General features: G+C 49.6%; 4 protein-coding genes across 4 annotated transcripts; 2 read left to right on the top strand and 2 right to left on the bottom strand.

Annotated features, from left to right (window-relative positions):
* Window positions 1-528: 528 nt before the first annotated feature.
* Window positions 529-1,802, bottom strand: BO87DRAFT_377133 (allantoicase). The gene has a single exon (XM_025623474.1). The coding sequence runs from the start codon at window positions 1,667-1,669 to the stop codon at window positions 587-589; it is 1,083 nt and encodes a 360-aa protein (XP_025478904.1). The 5' UTR covers window positions 1,670-1,802; the 3' UTR covers window positions 529-586.
* Window positions 1,803-3,024: 1,222 nt separating this feature from the next.
* BO87DRAFT_68345 (uncharacterized protein) lies at window positions 3,025-3,830 on the bottom strand. Its single transcript, XM_025629475.1, has 2 exons — window positions 3,813-3,830; window positions 3,025-3,708 (listed from the first exon to the last, which is right to left on the bottom strand). The coding sequence occupies exon 2, from the start codon at window positions 3,584-3,586 to the stop codon at window positions 3,272-3,274; it is 315 nt and encodes a 104-aa protein (XP_025478903.1). The 5' UTR covers window positions 3,587-3,708; window positions 3,813-3,830; the 3' UTR covers window positions 3,025-3,271.
* Window positions 3,831-8,576: 4,746 nt separating this feature from the next.
* On the top strand, window positions 8,577-9,741 carry BO87DRAFT_377130 (ankyrin repeat domain-containing protein). The gene has a single exon (XM_025623473.1). It carries the CDS (start codon window positions 8,632-8,634, stop codon window positions 9,676-9,678), a length of 1,047 nt encoding a protein of 348 aa, XP_025478902.1. The 5' UTR covers window positions 8,577-8,631; the 3' UTR covers window positions 9,679-9,741.
* Window positions 9,742-10,824: 1,083 nt separating this feature from the next.
* On the top strand, window positions 10,825-11,851 carry BO87DRAFT_397536 (dioxygenase; the record flags this gene model as incomplete). The annotated part of the gene is made up of 3 exons (XM_025625310.1): window positions 10,825-11,146; window positions 11,201-11,452; window positions 11,508-11,851. 3 exons carry the CDS (start codon window positions 10,825-10,827, stop codon window positions 11,849-11,851), a joined length of 918 nt encoding a protein of 305 aa, XP_025478901.1.
* Window positions 11,852-14,782: the final 2,931 nt, after the last annotated feature.

The following is a 14,782-nucleotide window of genomic DNA, read 5'->3' as shown; positions in this document are numbered from 1 at the left end:
TATCTATCGATGTTGCTGCGCTGCTCATTCTAGATTGTACTTTGCGAGTTATACCTTGAAAAGCATACGGGCTGAGCATCGTTCCGTGTCTTGCTGGTTCACGTCCTTTCAGTTCTAAGCGATGATGATGAAGCATATGATTGATGATACCAGCAGTGGAGGCTCCATTCCCGGTCTCTTGCATTTTGGTTACCCTCGTCTGTCCGATGTACTCGTGCTTCATGCTTTCTTTTGTTCTTCACTCTTTCCGTTCTGCAGACCGACGCAGTACCAGGTTTATCGAAGACAATGATGTTTATCATGCGTGTGTTGATTAAAGTGATGTCTCCTTCGGCGTTGTTTCTGTCTATCATATATATCTCTGGCTCGCGTGCACTTTGCTATCTGTATGTCTTGGTGATACCGTGATTTTTTCCATCTCCTTTCAGTTGAGTCTACGAGGGGATGAAGAATACCAGGGTCTGGCGTTTTGGATGATTTAGAGATTTATATCATGGTGCAAGAATTGCAGTGTTTAAGATTTATTTAGCATGATGTTCATTCTTGGTGATCCTAGTAACTACCCATTTTACATCTCATATCATATCTAAGCAGCAACAGCCTTACGCTTTCCAAACACTCTGAACCGCTTAACACCTCCATCCGGCACCAACGTCAACTTAGCATGCGTAAACGCCCTCGTATCCTCCCCACCAGCCGCCAAATCCTGACCCTCAAAGACATGTTCCGTATCCGCCCGACAAGGTCTATCGCCCTTCACCAACTCGACCCAACCGGGATGATCATGCTTTGGCTCCTCCCCATCCTTAACACTCCCCTCCACCAGCCCATGCACGCGCACCTCCCTAGGGAAATTACCCCTAAAATCCTTCGTATCCACCACCACCCGACTCACACTCCCCACCAACCCCAACTTCACAATGGCCCAATCAACATGACCCTTCGCCCTCGACCTCGCCGTCTCCCACCCATCTCCCATATCCTTACCCCGACCGGGCAACAACAAATTCGAACACGGAGTGAAATGCTGATCCGACGCCGCAAGCGCCACACCGCCCACCAACGCAGAACTCAATTCCTCATCCTCCCCACCAGCAACCTTAACATCCCCCGGAATGGCCTTCCCATACACCCTCAACCGCCCAAACCCACCATCGGGGTACATCAACAACCGCACATGCGTAAACGCCTTGCCATGCACCTCGGGGTCCAGCTTCCACGCACGCCGCTGCGACGGCCCGCATTCCACGGGCGGGAGAATCGTCGTCCAGTTCGCGTACTTCTCGTCCGCGACTTCAGAATCCGGCGTGTTGGGCGCGTAGGTTGCTTGCAGAGAGGCCTTCTCGCCGTAGTTGCCGACGAAGTACCCCGTGTTGACTTCTACGCCGTAGATGTGCGCGCTGGACACGCCCAGCTTGATCACGGCCCAGTCGTAGGGGGCTGGGTTGTGACGACGGGTTTCCCATCCGTCGTACCAGGCTCCGGTGTGGACGAAGACGCCCGGGCGGTTGATGGGTGGTGTGGGGGTGAGGAGGTTGGAGGCGGCGGCGAAGTATTCGTTGGAGCAGGAGAGGATGGTGCTGTTGAGGGCGGAGGAGGCGAGGTTGGTGGTGTGCGCGAAGGTGGAGTCGATTTGGTCGGCGGGGATGTAATCTTGAGAGGTGGACATGATGACGAGTTTCTTTTAAGTAGATTGATTATATGGTGGTTTGATATTTTGAAAGAGGAGTGGGTTCTGAGGAAAGAAAGAAAGAGGTGATGGGGGGAAAAGGAAATGAGGAGGGAATATGATGAGGTTTAAGTAGAATCAAGTATGTGAGTTGATAAGAGTTTCTGCCCCGCCGATTACTCGATCTTATCGCTTCATCCGCAATTTCCCCCCTCATTTTCTCTTCTATCTACTCTTTCTACTATCACCCTATATTATTCCACTTTATTATTTACATACCCCCTTCTCCCTTCCCTTCCCATCTCCTACTTCTATCTATCGTCTATCAGCATCCTCATCCCAATTCAACCCGCGAACTCAATCCAATTCACACATCCACCACCACATCTACACACACTCTCTACATTGCAAATTAGCATCCGGTTCCACCCAATTCCAACCCCACCAGAACCAAAGTAAACCAAAACTCCACATCCTCCTAGTACCGGGTCGGAGCTCTCCGACACCCCCTCGTCGCCCTCTTCCGACTCACCACAGCACTCTACAATCCCCAATATTTTTATGTAACAGCCGAGGGCAATACATCATTTCTCTAATTAGTTCACTCAACGTCTAATTAGATGCGCACCCGGATAGTCCTCGTCTCTTCTACAGTCTCGCTACGCATGACTCACATCTCTCTCTCTCTACCATGCACACACGCACACGCACACACCCGATCGGAGAAAAATAAGACAGCACAGAGATACACATACATACACAATAACCAAACTAGGGCATAAGTAAGTTAGTTAACTAGGAATCGATCTACGGAGCCGACTCGCTCGGCTCTCGGACACGACACTCACTTACCACTTCCCCTCGCATGTGCAATGGGAATCAACGGAACAATAGGAAGCATGCAATCATCAAAGTTGATGTCTTTTTGTTGCTGTCGCGTGCCAAATGTACGACGTGAGGAGGTGACTATTGTACTCCCCACCACCTCCTCCTCTCTTCTTTGGTTCCCCTGGGACCGACCGACCGACCGCCACGGCTTGGTGTCCCGTACGAGTGGGTTGTGCTGGACGGGGAACGGCGCGTTACCGTTGCAATGGGGCTGGCGTTGATCGAATTGGGTTGGGTTACATGCTTGACGTCGAGGGGGAGGGAGGTGGTGCTGACTTGGTAGTTCGGTGCTACTGCGGCTAGTCTAGATGGCGTGCATGGAGTGCCGTGAACGTGTTTTGCTTCGAGGTCTGCGTACGTACAGGGCTGGTCAAGCGAATGTTGGGTACTATGTGGTCCGACAGGAGAAGAGAAAGAACAACAATGAAATAGACAGACAGACAGAGAGAGAGAGAGAGAGAGAGAGAGAGAGAGAGAGAGAGAGAGAGGAAATAACGTTTAGATGCAAGTATCCAGCAGGCAAAAAGGAAATCAAGGACATGGATAAGAACAAGAAACAGAACAAAAATCAGGATCCACGGGCCATTTAAACACCCACAGCCGGTTGTCTCGAATCAACAACCAAAAGCTTCGTGAATCTACATCTAACGAAACGCCCCATGATGCCGCTCTTCCAAATAACCCTCATGTTGATGCTGCTATCGTCCTTGGCTACTACCTCGTGCCCTGCGTGGCGAGGTCCTCCAATCGTTTGTATCGCCATTGAAACTGCGCTAGCTGGTTCCTCTCGGCCGGTGTCATGTTACCGCCGTTCTTTTCCTCCCTCGAGTGCTGGTGCATCTCCCAGAGCCTCAACAATCGCGCTTGATGTTCCGAGATAGAAACGAGATTGGGATCTCGCGACGCCATGCGCTCTTCGGCCGTCGCATGGTAGGAGAGCTTGGCGCGGAAGAGCGCCATATCGATCTCGTCGTACCTGACTCCGCGCCCTTCGGGAATCCCAGCTTGCTGAGCGGCTTTCTGCGGCATGGCTGTGCTGAAATCTCTTCGCAGAGGTAATAACGAGTGTGTTGGTAAAGATTATCGCAGACCCAGAGCCAGCAAAGGCGAGTGGTGCGTCTTTAGGAGTCCGCGTGGATGTCCAATGGAAACTATAACAGAATGGTACTATAAGCTTTCTCGTCAAGACATAAGCAAGGCAGCTATAGGGTAGAATCTCAGAGCGGTTCCCTACTGGAGGCCGTGGCGCGCTGACCTTTATAGCTTGGTTTTTCGCCTTCCGTTGCAGCTTTTCTAGGGTATCCAGTGACAGCCACCAAGGTGATACCAACGATGCCATCATATGCACCTGTTGCCAATGACGCTGCGAAACAGAAAACAGTGACCGATCACCAAATGTCGCTATAAAAATTTTCACCGTATGTGCTGTCTTTTCCATCTGCTTCCGGCCCGTTTGTGTCGGCTACCTCGTGATGATCGCGGCAAGCCAATACCCTGGCGAACGAGGGCTTCGTTCGTTCCTTTTTTGGGATGGATTGTGGAACCCTCTGGATGACACTGGCGCAACCACTGTCGGTCTGGAGATTGGGATGCCCGAGCCTTGCAGAACTTTCTTCCCTTTCTAATTTTGTCTGGGTACTCTGTTGGTTCCAGCAGAGGTCGGTGAGTATCGAGGTACCAGACGCAGTCCAGGCCGCACTGACAACGGCAATCCTTAGACCCTGTTTCTGGTGTGGTGCTTGCATATGTAGTGACATGCAAACACACATGAACACTACTGACAGTTGACCGTGCCGCGACCGCACCCGAGGCCATGCGTCCCGTATTGTTACACCCAAGCAAGGACATCAAAGGCTGCCGAAGAGGGAGAAGATGCTCGCCCCTGAGAGGCGAAACCCTAAGCAACCGGCACTTTCCACAAATAGGTGATCAAAATGCACCCATCCATTATGACTCCATCTACCCCTTTGCCACGAAAGAGATTTTGAACGTTGCCAAGGGACTGCGCCGCTGTCGCCAACGGAATCGCAGAATTTTACCTGGGATACCCGCGTCTTGGAAGGCAACTCCTTCGTCGCCTCTAGGGACTGTCTGACATCTTGTTTCCCCTAATAATCCCCGATTCGTGGCTCCTTCCGAGGGTATGCAAGTAGCCGCTGGGTGTGTTGTTTGTGTGACGCTCCGTGGGAATGACGGGCTTCAGAATCTGAGCGCAAACGCAAGGGTACATAATCGGTGCAGAGATGAAGTATCACCAATTTATTTTCCTTTTAAGTAAAAGCAGGGAGTACGGGCTCTAGCTGTATTGGGTCCGCTTGTCGAAAAAAAGGCGGCTAACGCTACTCGAATATCCCGACGCCGTTGGCCCCGATGGACCTGAGAGCGGCTTCCCTTTCCCTGCACCCAGATGCATGGTTCATGCCCCCATCCGTGCCTGTTGATCATGCGGATCGGTGCTGCCAACGGGCTCCTTGCCGGCATAGTGCAATAACATCTGGAAGTATATGAGGGCTAAAAACCAGGGAGCTTGCGATGCTTGGCCCTGTTGGCAATCATGTACATTTTTTGTTGCTCAATTAATGGTGACGTGCGGATGATCCTGGATGCTTGCCCAGATCGGACTGTCCATACTGAACCCATGAACGTGATGCACATGAGCATGAGTGTGGCATGTGACTTTGTGAATGTGGCATATATGATGCTAGCCTGGGGTTAAGTTAGAGAAACGGTAGAGGCTCTGAAAGTGCTTGTTGAATACACAAGGTGAGGCCAGATCTGTGGTGTTACTGAAGAAGCTATGCCCAGATAAGAACTTTAAGTCGAAAGTATCCCGTCAATCGGCGCTTGGATGGTGGTTTCGCTCCTCGGATTGTCTGACACCGGCTTCTGTAAAAGAACCGCACCATGTTATTTAGCCTTTTGTTGTAGTCAGAAGCCTAGGCCATTTCTCTGACTTTACTTCCGGCCGTGCCGAGCAGTATGCGATTCACGCCTTTGGGATCATACGATCATGGCTGTTCATCGCGAATGATGATCAAGTAAGCCTGGACAGGCCTTGTGCCGTCGTGAAGGGAGAGTAGCAGCATCCGCGCCATACAGCCTATGCGTTGTGGCGCCCAATACTGCCAAGAGCGTCGTATTGGCGAAAGTAAAGAGGAGGTGGCCAGCAACACTGCGACACTGGTCTGGTCGCCTGCTCAACAAATGGCCGGGATGTGCTTGTAGTAGAACAGAACAAAACTGCTGGCAAGCCATGAGTTGGCTGATCTCTGTCTCCAAAACCGGTAAATAAAACTACCTTCATGACTGTAAGGGAGACAGCATGCACTGCCGTGTCGCCGACAGCTACTGATCCGAAGGTATTGCATAGGACCCCCACGCCCCAATATATCCGATACAATCACCGTAACCAGTGATCGTCAACAAGAAGTTGCCTTATCGGGGCTTCTGTTGCGTGCATTTGCAAGACCTTATTATCTTGCATATCTAGAGGACACTATAAAGCTGGAATGATAAGGCCTCGGGACCAAATGTCGTGGTCGGAGTATGAAAGAAGGTTGACGAGAACTGTAGGTAGCTCGTTTCGGGAACAGAATACGATCCTTAGCTATCATTGCACAGAGCCGGTTCTAGCTTCCCGTGTCTGACATCGTAGTAGGGCGATTCGGGCGGCAGACCATATACTATCGAGTGTGACACAAATGAGTGTTGAAGCATGGCTTCCAGAATATAGAAGTAGAACCTGCTGGAAACTCTAAATGCCTGGCGAATTTCAAATATTGAAGCCACGAATGCCGTCATACGGACACTGCAGGCCACTTTCTGCTGCGATTGAACTGACCTATGCAAGGCCGATTGCATGGCGTCGAGGAAGTGTAAGAACGAATGCCTTCATACCTACTATCAATCAGAACTCACCAAATTGACACTTTCAGGTACTTATGATCGCGACTGCCATCCAAGTTCAATTCTCCAAGCGGTTGACAGCCAGTAGGGCCGCGAAAGTAGACACATTGGCTATCCGAGGTGTTGACTGCTGTTCGCTGCCAATTTCAAGTTCTTGATGCATAAGCATCATGACTACCAATAAATGCCCGACCGTCACTGCAGCTGGCTTGTTGCACCTTTGGGCTACAGGCGACAGGCAATGAAACATGCGAAGACCAGTCCATGTGCAAAGAGAGCGGTCATTCCTGAAACATGGTGTCCTAGCCTTGCTTCTGTTTCTGGGGACATTATCGACGTGGCCTCCCTAGTAGTTTACATCTTGACCCAGTCGAACGCACGACACAGCAAGACTTGCCATGGAAGGAATCGCCTCCCAATATGAGACCAGAGCATTAAGGGACATGTCAGGGTCTCACAATGATGCAGTTGTCGGATTAAATCATTGACAATGGCTTTTCTGCGTTACACAGCTATCCATTCCCGCCAGGTGTAGTGGTGGCCCATGCTGCTGCTTTGTACCACGCACATGTTGAGATTCTCACCAGAGGAGCCCGCTCCTTACAGAGCTACTGCTGCCTTGGGGTATTTGATATGCTGTCTTCGGAGATAAGGCCTCGGACGAAGTGTTGGCCTGTAATATCCAGGGGGTTAACGATGTGGCAACTGGTTTCGACCTAGGTCTCGAACAGAAAAGCAATCATTAGCTGATCTGCAAGTCATGTTTCAGTCAACGCAAGGTCTCTGGCCAGGCGAAGTATCACCACCAGGGACTGACAGTGACTCAATTGAAAAAATATTGCTGAGTTTTCGTTGCAAATCAGAGGCTGTTAGTTTGCTTGTGATTTCTGACGAGTCTTAGGCTATCAGTCCTATGTTGATGATGTTGGCGAGTCGGAGAGCCGAAGAGAAGTGAAGCTCGAAGGATCGTGGAGGAAGTTTCTGAGGATGAATCAAGAATGGAAGGAGCTACGACGAGCACATGATCGGTATTCCAACGTTCATCAAAGCCTCCCATTGATCCGGCTTACAAATATGCCCTATTCTTGACCTCGGACATAAGCATTTGAGGACTGAGGTCTATGAATCAGCAGAAACGGGAAATGAAACAAAGTGGACTTTCCATATTCACGTATTATGAAGCCATAAATGTTTAGGACTCTTGCACATAGAACCTGCGTATCACCGCTGGAATAGTTACGCTGATGAGAAGAAAACTATACAACACAAGATGTTGACCTTCCTAATTTCGCACTGCAATGTTCAACTTCGACCAGTGCCAATAACTGATCAAATGGCTCCGAGCTAGCTTGGGTTTCTTGACGATCGTGTACTCCAACTGTGGCAAAGCTGGTTTACTAGTCGCCATTACAGCCAGTCGTCTGAGCGAATATTCACTTGGAGCTTCGCTCTTATCAACAGGTTGGATCGTGGAGACAATGCCGAGGCCAGCTGTTCATTATAGCGATTGTTGATGGTCCCAAATTCAAAGACCTGTCCAAAGCCACTCAGGAGCGATAGAAGATTATCACAGAAGATGTCTCGCTGTATGTTTGCACAACCAGGCCGTATTGAAGCCAACTGGGTCTGATACGTTTGTTGGTCCTCTTGCCGCTAGAGAGATTAACCTGGTCAGATTGACCGGGGTCATCTGTCAGAGGAGATAGGATCGATCAGCTTAGGTTTTGTAAGAGAAACTGAAGCCCTACTCACGGAGATGTTGGTGATATCTCTGACATACCTAGTATAGCAGTGTTATGCTCTAATTTATCATAGCTGATGGCACGCCTCTTACTTTCAAGGACATGACCAGCACACGGCTGATGGCCGAAAGCTCCACAGAGAAACTATCATTTGAACCAGTTCGAGTAGTCAATATTGGCGGTCAGCCCGATAGAAATGAAAAAGGTCATGTTGCTTGTCTGCGACAGAACGTACCTGTTTAGTCTTATCATGCGTCCACCCCGCATACATGCCTATTTTGGTAAAGGGTGAACTACTAGTTGCTAGTCTCCAGCTGAACATAAATAAGCGCCTGTCCCTCTCCAATATTCAGAAAATCATACCACCTTACGAACAGCCCCAAGCTTAGATTGCCTCTTACTCGATGCACCTCACTCATCTCCCAAATGAGACTATCCTCACCATTGTCTCCATCTCGCCGTCAACGGGACATTTACGCACTTGTGAGAACTAACCGTCGTTTCTATTGCCTCCTTAGAGATGTGCTCTATGTCTACAACAGTCGCTACTTTCATGCTTCAGCTCTAAAGTCTGTTGCAGAAAGCAGTGACCTATACCTAGCTGGCAGGCTCCTCGACGGACTCAAAGCCGCTGTGGGCAAGCCCCGTCGTCAGGCACCCTCCGAACGTGATTGGGAATGGCTCTCCAGGGAAGGAAGAATCGACCCCAAACATGAATATGACTGCGATCTCATCGACCCAGAGGAGTCAGTGGATAGTGGTGATGAGAATATGAAAAATTTGTTCAGCTGGGCTGATATTGCACGTCACCCACTACGCGCAGCGAGGTACAGTACCAAAGACATTCTCACGGTACAGAACGCACTACTTGCAAGTATTCGAGCCGGGCAAAAGGATATGATGGTTCTGCTTCTGGACCGCGGCGCACAGCCGAACTTTTATCGCGTTCCTCGTCGAATTGCTAAATACATCTCTGGCTGGCACATGTTACTGGAAATTCCTCCACCACCTGTTCCACCGCTTTTCCTGGCCGTCCAGTGCGGCAATGAAAAGCTCGTGGAGATCTTGTTGGACCGAGGGGCGGAGCCAGATCGATATCATCCATCGCCATTATATCGGGCTGTTGCAGATGGAAGACAAGACATTGTGCTTATGCTGATGCGGGGAGGAGCGACGGATTGTGACAGCTCCATGAAACTGGCTGCGCAGCGGGGAGATTCATCGATGATGGAGTTCCTGCTGAGGCATGGTGCCCGGGCTGATCTATGTGGTGCTGCCGCGTATCAAGTGGCGCTAAGCAAAGGTCATAGATATATAGCCAGTCTGTTAAATTCAAGGGGCGCTCGTATTTACTATCCGTGGGAGTTGAGGGGTGAATTGGATAAAGAAGAAGGGGATGGGTCTAAGCCTGAGCTGAAGTTATATCATTCTAGCTTCGAACGGGGTCTGCCTGAGTGGTTCATGGCGGATTGAGACTGATGAGGTCCGCTGACACCTCGAGCATATGTCTAGTGAAAATCCCATTCTCTACATTCTAGAAAAGGGCCATTCGATGAATACTGTTAGTGACTGGGACTGACTAGTAGACCATAGAACTGTGAGTCTTTCCGCACAGCTATGGTATCCATCTATCTCCCTTCGAGAATTGTGTCTCACATTAACGACCTACAGAGATGACGACACGCAAATTCCGGCCTTAACCGCGCATAGAAAGCGAAAGCTGGCATATACTAAAACGGGAATACTGCCAAAGGATTACACTGGAGTTGTCTTTGCCGCTTATACTTCCGCTTACTCAGACAATTACAGACCATGGTTGCTATCCTACCCACAATTAAAGCATTGATGTAGCTTTCGCCATCTATGAAAATATCGCTCACCATGGTCCAGATTCTTGATTCTCCACTCTTGGCAGCTTCACCCCAGAAGAGTCCGAGATACTGCTGAATCAGCGGGATCTTTGAAGATCCACAATAAACTAATTAGTATGTTCGAACAGCGCGCCGATCGGTTTAGAGCACCCTGGATCCTCCAATCATCTTGACTCTTTTATCTGTGCAGCCTAGCCATGAGACTTGTTCCACATTACTTGCCCTGACCACCGGTCCCTAATTTGCAACATCTAGTCTATCTACTATTGAGGGCATTGCGTAATGTCTCACGCCGAGACTTCATGTTTACATATCGGCGGAAGAAAGAGCCAAGGCAACTCCTCTATGAGAGGACCCGTAAGGTAGCTTTCACCACAGGTATGACAATTGGTGGAGGTTAGACACTGCCCCTGGTGATCTATGCCTTCCAGGAATACAAACGCCAAGGAAATGGCGAAATCTTGACCTATTCATATGGTCAAGAAGTCGGTACCAGACGGAGCGTCCAGTGAAGTTTGGCAAATTGCCAAGCAAGTGTGCTCTATGTGATGGCTACTACGGTCCACACTTCGATAGCCAGGAGCACCGACGAGAGCAATGAGAGTGATCCAAATCGTCATGTGCTTGTATTAACACTGCGAAGCGAGTCAAGAGGCGTCTCTATAAAGCCACCCATCCCTCCTCTTTCCTACTCAACAACATAGCCCAGATCACCAACGCCTCTCTCTCTAAAGAATCATTCCTCAAAATGCACTTCCCCAAGCTCACTCTTATTCTCCTCGCGGCAGGCACAGCAGTTTCCCATCCTGGCCCACATGACATCCTTCCTCGCGCAGAGATTCAGCGACGCAGTGACATGGCCAAGCGATGCGCCAGCCAGGTTGGAGGCTTCAACCAGCGCCGCATGGCCAAGCGAGCAATGCAGAAGCGTTGGGAGGGATCCGGCCACAATACTACCTTCGAGATAGTCACCGAGGCTCCCTACTACGAGACTATCCAGAATAACACCTGCGTGCTCACCCCAGAGGTCACCCGTGGTCCCTATGTCTGGCCTCGCTCCCAGACTCTTCGTCAAGACATGACGGAAGACCAGCCAGGTGTGCCCCTATAGCTCGACGTGGGAGTTCTGGACATGGCCACCTGTGAGCCGTTGCCCAACGCCCTCCTCGATTTTTGGCACTGCAACGCAACGGGCTCCTACTCCTCATTCACGGGCCTTTCCCCCAATACCCCCTTCCCAACACTCCTCTCTGAGTTGAATGTTACCGACTATGACATGGGTGTCACGGACCTGCACACGGACGATACCACATGGCTCCGTGGTATGTGGCCGACGAACGAGGACGGCGTCATGGAGATGAAGACTATATTCCCAGGTAAGTCAATTTCACTACCAACATAGCTACATGTGCTTACTGATATGCAATGTAGGCTTCTACGTCGAGCGTGCCATCCACATCCACGCCCAAGTGCATACCGATTGGACTGTTCGCGAAAACGGTACCATCATTGCCAGTAACACCGTCAGCACTGGCCAGCTGTACTTTGAGGAAGAGCTTGAACAGGAGGTTATGAGTATGGAGCCTTATGCGTCTCATACGCAGATTAACCGGACCACGAATGCTGAAGACACGGTGTGCCCTGAGGATATCGAGGGTGGATATAACCCGGTTGTGTCTGTTGTTCCTGTGGATGAGGACGATTTGTCCAAGGGGTTGATCGGATACATCACTATTGGGGTGGACACGACGGCGATCGAGACTTTCAGTAAATAGACCGATGTGAGCTTCGTGTATATATCGATAGAATCAGCATAGACATCCTCAGATAGATATAGACGGGACGTTTACCCACTACTTGGTCTCGAAATGATGAAAAGAAGCTACAAGACAGAATAAAAGACACAGCCTAGCTAGGAAAGCAGAAAAATAGAGAACAGCATGACACCGAGTCCTTAGACAGACTTTCGCTGCTCAATCATACCATACCATACATACCATACCACCTAAAACCATCCCTCCTACATCCAGATTAGTACTCTAAACACAATCTTCACCCGAAATCCAAACCAAGCTTAGACCGAACAACTCCTCGCCCGCCTCACCTGCATCCATTTCCTTTCCTACAGTATAGGACTCGCTACCCAACCCAATTAAGAAAAGACATACACTGTCCACGATGTCTTTCAGTCCCAGGGCGTTATTTCCATCCCACCACCCCTCATTGGACAGGCAAAATCTCACGGCTGCACGGCCGCACGTCTACGCTAGCCATGGAATTGGTTAGCCTGACCCCATCATAGCCGCACTCGAAGCGATGAAGCAGCTGAGTTACTAGCTTGGTACTTAGGTTGGATGTCACCTCACAAGCACAGACATCCGATGGCCCAGGCAAATTGCGGCGGTGAGGAATCAAGAACCTCCCTTTTCCCTTTAAGTAATTCTACAAAAAGATAATCTATAATCAGCTGGCCTCTCCGTAGCCTACTAACTCAATCTGGAAATTGCGCAGCCTCAAACCTCGTTCAGAAGAAAATGGTAATACCCTGGTTTCCTCGCCTACAACATCCCAGCAAACATCTATCGTACAATATCGATTGGCCCGGCGGCGAAGGGAACTTGGTTCCGGTCACACGAACCGAACTACTCGATTGACCCTGGAGTCCGTCGTGACCAGTGTTCATTAATCTATTCGTCCTACAATGTCTGCACGAAGAAACTCTACTGGACTGACGGGGTAGCATCTAGAGCTGCAGTTTCATTAGGCAAGTCTGCCTTAGCCGGCCCCTATTGCCATTACATTAGCTGATTATACGTTAACTGATTGGCCAAGTCCTACCCTGCATATGCATAAGCTTTTAGTACCAATGTACCCCCCAAGTTGCTGTACCAGCGTGCCGTGGCGGTTAAATAGCCATTCTCACATTACACAGAACATAGCTGGAACTACATTAGTCTTAGAGTAGGTATACGGTACTTGATTCGCGGGGTTAGGTTTTCCTTATTGAGATAATCCTTTTTTTTTACTATCATTGACGGTGTCAGGTAGTACTTTAGTTGGTACTTTTTAAGGTTTCCGGCCCAACTGCTGACTTTCGTCCCGTCCACCAAATACCAGATCTGGACGGGCTACGCATTAGCCAGCCCATTGGTGAATTGTTTTTTTTGTGGGGTGTAAGCATTCATCGTAAACTTTCTTCTTTTGGGTTTTTGTAGTACAAACTCGATTCCATCTATCTACTTACTATATATATTTATCAAGTAGTGTAGTGCTAGGCTTGTCATCAAATTTCCATATTCCAGCAGCCTACTACTAGTACACTGAAGAAGAATATCGCAAGGACTGTCTATCATCTCCCCATCATGCCTAAACTATACAGTTGAATGGGGCTGCTAGCACCTACCTGAGTTATTTGTCACCGGCGGATGATCCCCCTCGTGTCATTGTAAGCTAAGTGGATACTACTGTAGCTTGTAGATGGCTTAGCGTATGTCTTTGCTTTCGTCCCAAGGGCCCGTCCAATCAATGGAAGAAAAGGGTCTGTGAGTCTGCAGGGTATCAGATCCTGTGAAAATCAGTGCCAAGAAAAATGGTCGAAAATATGTCTTCGAATTTATTTTGAACCGCAAGAAGGCGGGTTCGGGTTTGGATGAGGTGGTGGTCGGAGACCACGCGGGAAGAAGAGGAGGCCAAGGCTGGCTGGAGTGATTGTGCCAACGATTAGTACTACCTAATCACTACCTTGTTGTTTCTGAAACAGTCAGGAGTCGGTAATGGAGACAGACGACTGGTTGCCTACAGATGGTCGCTTAAGGCTACTACTTTCTGGTTGGTATAGCTTGTGGGACATCTTCCGGGAGTCTATGCAGCTGCAGGGTTGACGGTCCTGATGTGTCCAGTCTCTTTCTCACAGCGGTGATCCCTGTGGTTGGCGAGCGAAGGAAACCGCAGTAGTTCCCTAGTAACGCTTCTCGGTCATCGGAGCTGGGCCGGGTCATTGACAAAGGTGTTTAGCCAAATTCCTGTTGGTCTAGACTAGAGCAGATTCCGATGCAGCTTGGGGTTGGTGGCACAAGAGCAAGGCGGGATCCAGGCCATCCTAGACCCGGGTCGAGCGAAATCCGACGAAGAGGAATTCACCCAGTGTCCGTGCTAGCTGTAATGGGGGACTTTGACATTGGTGGAGCAGAGGTAGCCAATGTGATTGGAAGTTGGCTTCAGCCTGCAGTTCAGAACACCATGGCCACTTGGCTAGACGGAAATCTCACTTCAGGCACAGAAGAATCCCATAGTTGAGTATGCTCTATTTCCGGCCGGGATTCGGAGCTAACGGCTTTGCGGGATCAGCGTATGGAAGGTCTGGAGTGACTTGATTTTGTGGAGTTTGGATGTAACCCTCAGGCCTATCTTGCATCAGGCTGCTTGCTGTAGTGTGGGAATTAGTACACGACGAAATGAGCATCTGCAGCAAAACCAATTATTTTATTCAGCGAAAGCATGCCCACTGAGCCATATTTCTTCTTTATTCGTGTGTCTGTTATTGAGTTGTCTTGAGTTTTGGCAGTGATGTGTTCCCATAGTGAGTATCCAGACCGATACTTACTTGACTGATCCCAAAGTGAACAACCTGACAAGCTCCCTTGTCTGGGTGGTAATGCAAACGGAGGTTGGTACTTCATTACTTACCACTTCAAGAAAAAAAAAAA

This window comes from Aspergillus neoniger, assembly GCF_003184625.1.
Source record: "Aspergillus neoniger CBS 115656 unplaced genomic scaffold BO87scaffold_19, whole genome shotgun sequence".
Taxonomy (NCBI): domain Eukaryota; kingdom Fungi; phylum Ascomycota; class Eurotiomycetes; order Eurotiales; family Aspergillaceae; genus Aspergillus; species Aspergillus neoniger.
Note: the sequence above shows the minus strand (reverse complement) of the source record. Positions and strands in the feature narration are given on the sequence as shown.